The 6866-nt window shown below is 44.2% G+C and overlaps 1 protein-coding gene across 1 annotated transcript; it reads right to left on the bottom strand.

Moving 5' to 3' along the window:
- Positions 1–2381: 2381 nt before the first annotated feature.
- Positions 2382–5339, bottom strand: LOC120062970 (PR domain zinc finger protein 8-like). The gene is made up of 3 exons (XM_039013022.1): positions 5121–5339; positions 4090–4321; positions 2382–3754 (listed from the first exon to the last, which is right to left on the bottom strand). Exons 1-3 carry the CDS (start codon positions 5337–5339, stop codon positions 2382–2384), a joined length of 1824 nt encoding a protein of 607 aa, XP_038868950.1.
- Positions 5340–6866: the final 1527 nt, after the last annotated feature.

Raw genomic sequence — 6866 nt, 5'->3', positions numbered from 1 at the left:
TACATGCTCGTGTATTTCTAGCAACGCACTAGGCCTATACCCGTGAAAACATGGTTATTTATGATTTTAATCGACAACAAAAAAATAACTTTTGTTTCATGCTACAAGATTTGTTTTATGAGCTAGCACATCGTGTTAACGACCCCATGTCTGTCATGTTAACCTTTCTTGCAAACAGTGAGCGATTGTTTGAGATGTTTAAAAAATATATTATAATAATTTTCGGATCGGATTTGGCCAGTTTTCCCACAAAATCATAATTGCATACTTATCGGTTATGGGTTTATGTAGTTATGCTTTTGTCACACTGAAGTTTAAACCCTTATAATCAAATATAATATTGATTAATATTCTATACATACCTGAAACTCAACTGCCTCATTCCCCTGCACATTGACTTCATACCGGTACTCCTGGTACATAGCCTCGTTATTGTTATTTTATCGTGTTAGTATTTCCTTTTTTGTGTCCAATAAAGTTTCATACTTTTTAACTCTGCATTGTTGGGAAAGGCGCCAAGAAGTAAGCCTTTCACGGTAAAGTCTACACCTGTTATATTCCGCGCATATAACAAAATAAAAATGTAATTTCTTTAAGTTGTTATTTTGTAAAAACACAAGGTTCCAAACACATAGATGAAAATAAAGCTATTTTATTGTCAAAGCATTCAACATGATTCAGATAAACTATCAAGTAGTACATTTCACTGATTTCAGCATGAAGGACAAAACCCGGAAACTATTCCCCACTGACACAAAATATCACACTTTGTATTTAAAAAAAAAAAACAACAACATGTATTTACATTGTACCTGTATAATCTTCATCTTATTTATATCGACTATTATTACACATGCACTCTGAAATATAGTCAGTCTGTCTGACGTCACATCCCCATTTGTGTCAATAATATGTAACCTTTAAAGTGAACATGAAAAAAAAAGGTATTGAATATAATGTAATGTAATGTAATGTAACTATTTTTTATTATCATTTTCTATATATGTATTTATATAATATAAAATACAACTTACTGTACATTTAAATTACACATATTCTTATCTTCCCTTATTTCCCAAATTGTAAGTGCTTCATAAGATAAATAGTGTCCTTTCTCAAAGTCAAAAAATTCATTTGCATACACTCAAATAAAGAAACAAAAAACAGACTGAAGGAAAATAACAACTGTCTGTGTTGAAAGTGGAAACAAGTGCTCTGTTTAAGTGGTGTATATCCAGCCAGTCAGCCAGTCAGCCAGTCAGTCAGCCAGTCAGTCAGTTAGCCAGTCAGCTAGCCAGCCAGCCAGCCAGTCAGCTAGCCAGCCAGCCAGCCAGCCAGTCAGTCAGTCAGTCAGCTAGTCAGCCAGTCAGTCAGCCAGTCAGCCAGCCAGCCAGTCAGTCAGTCAGCCAGCCAGACAGTCAGTCAGCCAGTCAGTCAGCTAGCCAGCCAGTCAGTCAGTCAGCTAGTCAGTCAACCAGTCAGTCAGCCAGTCAGCCAGCCAGCCAGCCAGTCAGCCAGTCAGCCAAACAGTCAGCCAGTCAGCCAGCCAGCCAGTCAGCCAGTCAGCCAGTCAGTCAGCTATTCAGTCAGCCAGTCAGTCAGCCAGTCAGTCAGTCAGTCAGTCAGTCAGTCAGTCAGTCAGCCAAACAGTCAGCCAGTCAGCCAGTCAGTCAGCCAGTCAGCCAGTCAGCAAAACAGTCAGTCAGCCAGTCAGTCAGCCAGTCAGTCAGCCAGTCAGCCAGCCAGTCAGCCAGTCAGTCAGTCAGTCAGCCAAACAGTCAGTCAGCCAGCCAGTCAGTCAGCCAAACAGTCAGTCAGCCAGTCAGTCAGCCAGTCAGTCATCCAGTCAGCCAGTCAGCCAGTCAGTCAGCCAGTCAGTCAGCCAGTCAGTCAACCAGTCAGCCAGTCAGCCAGTCAGTCAGTCAGCCAGTCAGCCAGTCAGTCAGTCAGCCAGTCAGCCAGTCAGTCAGTCAGCCAGTCAGCTGGCCAGTCAGCCAGCCAGTCAGTCAGCCAGGCAGTCAGCCAGCCAGTCAGTAATTCCATGTCTGTTTACCAGATGGTAAAAAAGTTATTCCCCATGGTCAGTGATGTGATAACCTTTTCCCACTATAGTGCCGACCCAAACCGTACTGTGCTGACCTGGCTCGGGCATATTATCTTCCATTTGTCCTTTATGATCTGTCCCAGTAACTTCATGGATGACCGAGCCATACTGTGCTGGCTCGGCTACAGTATTTTCTTTACACAGTGTCCTTTGCGGCAAAGGGTTCCTTCATCTGATGCAAGTCCGTAACCCAGCTCAGCTCAGCTTGGCTCAGTTCAGCTTGGCTCAATTCAGCTTGGCCTAGCAGTGTGAAAACGGTTTGCTATTTATCTAAAGGTCAGTTGTGGGAGGTCATGTGACGCGAGAGGTGGTGCCTCTCCCTGAACGACTCGTTACAGATTGGACACTTGAGTTTCTCCTCACGCCTCCTCTTCACCATCGGCTCCATGGCCAACTCCTTCTTATGGTGCGACCTCATGTGGTACACCAGGTCAGAGGTCATCCTGAAGGAGGCGTTGCACTTGGCGCACCAGTTCTGGGCGGGCAGACACAGAGAGGTGAAGGAGGGGGGGAGTAAGGTTAACGCTGAGGGCATCTGCAGCTGGATGGGGCCCTGGCTCTTAGGCCAGAAGGCTGTGGCAGCAGCCGCTGCGTAGAGGAACGGGCTCTGCTTGGACATGGCGCCCGGCACAGGGCAATTGGTGCTCAGCTCAGCGCCGTGGAGTTTGGCGACCAGGTGGTCTGCCTGGTAGAGTCTAGAGGAGGAGATGGTGTCGCCCACCGTCGGGTGGCAGTCCAGGAGTTTGGGCGTGGCCATGACCAGAGGAGAGATCTGGGAGAAGGAGGAGGTAGCGTGGCGAGAGGGTTGGCTGAAAGCGCTCTTCCTCTCCCCGCTGTTCCCCCCACCATGCTGGGCTACGGAGGTGAAGGCGCTCCCTAGCGGAGAGGCCTCCATGCGGGTCTGTGACTGGACAGGCTGAGTCTCCGACAGAACCTGCCTGATGTTGAGCTGCTTCTCCTGGGTAGGGTTGCTGCCTTGGCTGGGACGACCTCCGTCCTTGTTTTCGGCGTTGGAGTTCTGTAGGTTTTTGGTGCTGCTGCTGTTACCGTGCGTCTTTAGGCTCTGTGGAGACTTCTTGACCTCGGTGAAGGCGCTGCGTTTCCCCTCACCACCCGACTCGGTGGACCCCGACCCTGGAGGGGAGAACGTCGGCCCTCGTCGGTTCTCCTCCAGGCCGTACGCTCCCCGGTAGTTCTGTGCCGAGCTAGCCAGCTCCTCCTTAGACTTGAGGGACTGAGACAGACTCAGAGAGGCCCTGCTACCATCCCTGTCCCTTTCTCTATCCCTGTCCTCTACCTCTGAGAACTTCCTCTTCCCAGAGCTCTCGCTGCGTATCTCAGCCTCGCGGTCGCTGGGTGGGCTAGTCCGGCTGTTCTCTAGGTCCCTGGCTAGGTTATGGAAGTCTGTGGAGGGTTTGGCGTTGTCCCCCTCCGAGCGGCCCAGTTTCGGGCTTGCCCTGGTGGGTGTGGTATTTGTAAGGTTGGGGTTAGGGCGCTCGGTGCTTGGCTCCTTACTGTGGACCTCCTCGTCCACATCGCCCGCCGCCATGCTCTGTAGTCTCTTGGTGCAGCGGAACCTCAGGTGGGCCAGGAAAGGGAACTCAAACTGAAAGCGCTGGTTGCAGTCAGGACACGAATAGGGAGCCGACCCTGAAAACGGAGGGAAATAATGTCAGTTATTCAAAAAGAAGCTCAGTAGTAGGATATCCTCCTGAAAAACACCACTGTAATGTTTTCTTATAAGACTATAAGCTACTGATTATTATAAATTATAAATTATAAAAAAGTGGCCTACAGAAGATTTATTACATGTATTTTTTTTTTAAACAAATTAATTTACCCTAAAAGGAAATGATACTGTGGGTGTAAATCAACAGTATTCCTCAAGTTTTGTTTAATGATGGATTATGCCGCTTAAGTGCAACGCAAACGCCGATATAAAAATAATAAGCCTAGTACCAGGTCATGCTACAATTGCTACTCACCCTTGGTCTTGACCGGCGCTTTGCCAGCGCTAAGCAGCAGCAGCTCAATCAGGTCTTTCCCGTACCAGACCAACAGCTCCTCGTCCTTCTCGATCCTCCGGAGAGACCGGTAGAACAGCTGACCGTTCTTCACGTAGGCCTCGAGGTTCTGCTCGTCCCGGTCCCGCGCCGACTGCACGAGCCGTAGCCACATCAAGCCCTCAGACGTGCTGTTGGCTGCTGACGTGTCCACCTGCGCGGTCAAACGGTGACAGAGAGCGAGGCAAATCCGTTAGTTGGACCCAAACGAGAAATCCGTGCGCCAGTATTCATTCTAACCGTTACGCATAGGCTGTCCAATTATATATTTTTTAAATAGGCTATTTTTCATGTGTTTTGGCTGTGCAACTATCAATATGCATTATACATACATGCGATCTTGTAAGATAAGACCTCTAATAGGTTCTAATCAAATGGATACCCAGACTATTTGCATTGCTCCCCCCCCCCCCTTCTTCTACGCTGCTGCTACTCTATGTTATTATCTATGCATAGTCACTTCAATAACTCTGCCTACATGTACATATTACCTCAATTACCTCGACACCGGTGCCCCGGCACAATGACTCTGTACCGGTACCCCCTGTATATAGCCCTGCTATTGTTATTTTACCGCTGCTCTTTAATTATTTGTTATTCTTATCTCTTACATTTTTGGGGGTATTTTCTTAAAACTGCATTGTTGGTTAAGGGCTTGTAAGTAAGCATTTCACTGTAAGGTCTACACACCTGTTGTATGCGGCGCATGTGACTAATAAAGTTTGATTTGATTTGAATACATAGAGTATACCGTGTCACACCGACGTCATGAGAAGTAGAAATGTAAAACCATATTGTGTTATCTTCTCTGTGAAATGGGATCAATAATGATCAAATCAACCACGGCAGACAATTCAATTCAGTCTGAAGAAGGAGACTGTAATAACATCGTAAATAAAGAATATTAGCATTATTATCATTCTAGAAAAATCACAATATTTGTCTTTCCTTACCCTGAAGATGTATGGCGCCGTTCGTTTGTCCGTTGATTTGAGGGCTACGAAGGCTATGCTGTCATACAACGACGTGTGGCTCAAAACACAAGGCCCGAAAATGGCATTTTCCGGAATGTCACATGTGGTGTAGACACTGGTGAATATATCCGTTAGACACTGCTGCACTGCTTTGGCGTCGCCGTCCCAAACCAACTTCTGTGAGCTGGATTCCTCCATCGTTGACTATTGGTTGCGAACAGAACAGACAAAGAGAAAGAGAAAGAATGAATAAAGATACAATATACAAATGGCTAGATGATGATGAGGTCAAATAAATTGTCACTTCGTGAGAGGGTTGGTTAACTGCATGTAGTCAGCTGTCAAGGCCGAGCTGGACTAGGAAAGGGAATTTTTTGTGGGGCCGGTCGTTTTAATTAATTGAAGTCTATTGTAGGATGAGAGTGGCCTATCAATTTCAAAGAGCATGGTTGGTTGCCTATTTTCCGCGGAAATTCCCAGATGCTGAAGAAATAGCTGTTAATTGGGAGAAAATTAATGCATGATCCTAAACCGAAGAGTAACAATGGTGTAAATTATTTTTTAAATAATTATGATAAACATAAACAACCAGAACATTAATACAATAATGTTAATACAATGAATACATTATTACAAGCATTTCACTACACCCGCAAAAACATCTGCTAATCACGTGTTATGTGAGCAATAACAATTTGATTTGATTTGATAATAATACAAAAAATAATCCAATATCAATGTAATGATAATAATGACATTGATACTAATATATTATCGCTGTCTCTAAATTATTATTGTTTATAGGACTAACATGAATTATATTTGGTAGAGACGTATTACTTCAATTAGGCTTATTATTATTATTATAACTACTATTATTACAAAGGCTTTACTATACCGGATGTGCAAACTGAACGGTACATTCATCTCAAACCCTAATTTCTAAGTGTGTAACCTAATTATTTAAATGTAGCCTCTGGTAGAAGAAGACAAAATGTGCAATAAGAAACGGTAAGGTCCGTATAAAATCGAAAGAGCATATCGAATGGATTTGGAAGTGGACTGTCAAAGTCACCGGTTTCATGTCAGACAACCTTTCACTCTATCCTACACGCGCTCCCAACGTATGTCCCCTCATTACCATAATCCACCACGTTCCCTCTCGAGACTATAATTAAGGCAGCACGCAGAGTGTATTTACGGGTGACCAGTTTCTCTGGCCTCAGTGAATTATGCAGCTGTGATCTACCTTTGCTTTGCCACTTGTTCAATTCAATTATGCGTATAGGCCGGTGTAAACACATCCCGTAGACACTTGCATGCAGGCAACAATAAAAAAAAATAGCCGTGTGTGTTTAGATGAATATCTGGTAAATAATAATAACAATAACGATTCAACTTTTGTATTATCAAATTCATTTAATTTGTGCATGTTATTTTAATGTCATGTTATCTTAATTTTATGCACATATGCAAATGTGTTTATAATTGTTTTCTTCTAAATCGTGCTACCTTGCCTTAACGCCCCTTCACACTATAACACAAACCATGCGTCCAGATCTCAAGACATTATCAACTAATACCTACTTAATAATATTTGGCATGTAATGATCATTTGTCATGTAAATATATAACGACAAAATGTTCTAAAATATTGAAACGTGTTGATACATTGAACATGCCTAAATGTCACCATATCATGAGATGTTACTCCTTGTCCGCTGT

Source organism: Salvelinus namaycush, chromosome 18, assembly GCF_016432855.1.
Source record: "Salvelinus namaycush isolate Seneca chromosome 18, SaNama_1.0, whole genome shotgun sequence".
In the NCBI taxonomy this organism is placed as follows: Eukaryota; Metazoa; Chordata; class Actinopteri; order Salmoniformes; family Salmonidae; genus Salvelinus; species Salvelinus namaycush.
This window is presented reverse-complemented; position numbering and strand designations above follow the sequence as displayed.

What these genes read in the sequence shown, in the direction of transcription:
- LOC120062970 (XM_039013022.1), bottom strand. Translation starts at nt 5,339, where the DNA reads ATGGAGGAATCCAGCTCACAGAAGTTGGTTTGGGACGGCGACGCCAAA. An exon ending in CGGCGCCATACATCTTCAGG is followed by an intron (nt 4,322 to 5,120) that starts GTAAGGAAAGAC and finishes TTGACCGCGCAG; the next exon opens with GTGGACACGTCAGCAGCCAA. An exon ending in AGCGCCGGTCAAGACCAAGG is followed by an intron (nt 3,755 to 4,089) that starts GTGAGTAGCAAT and finishes CTCCGTTTTCAG; the next exon opens with GGTCGGCTCCCTATTCGTGT.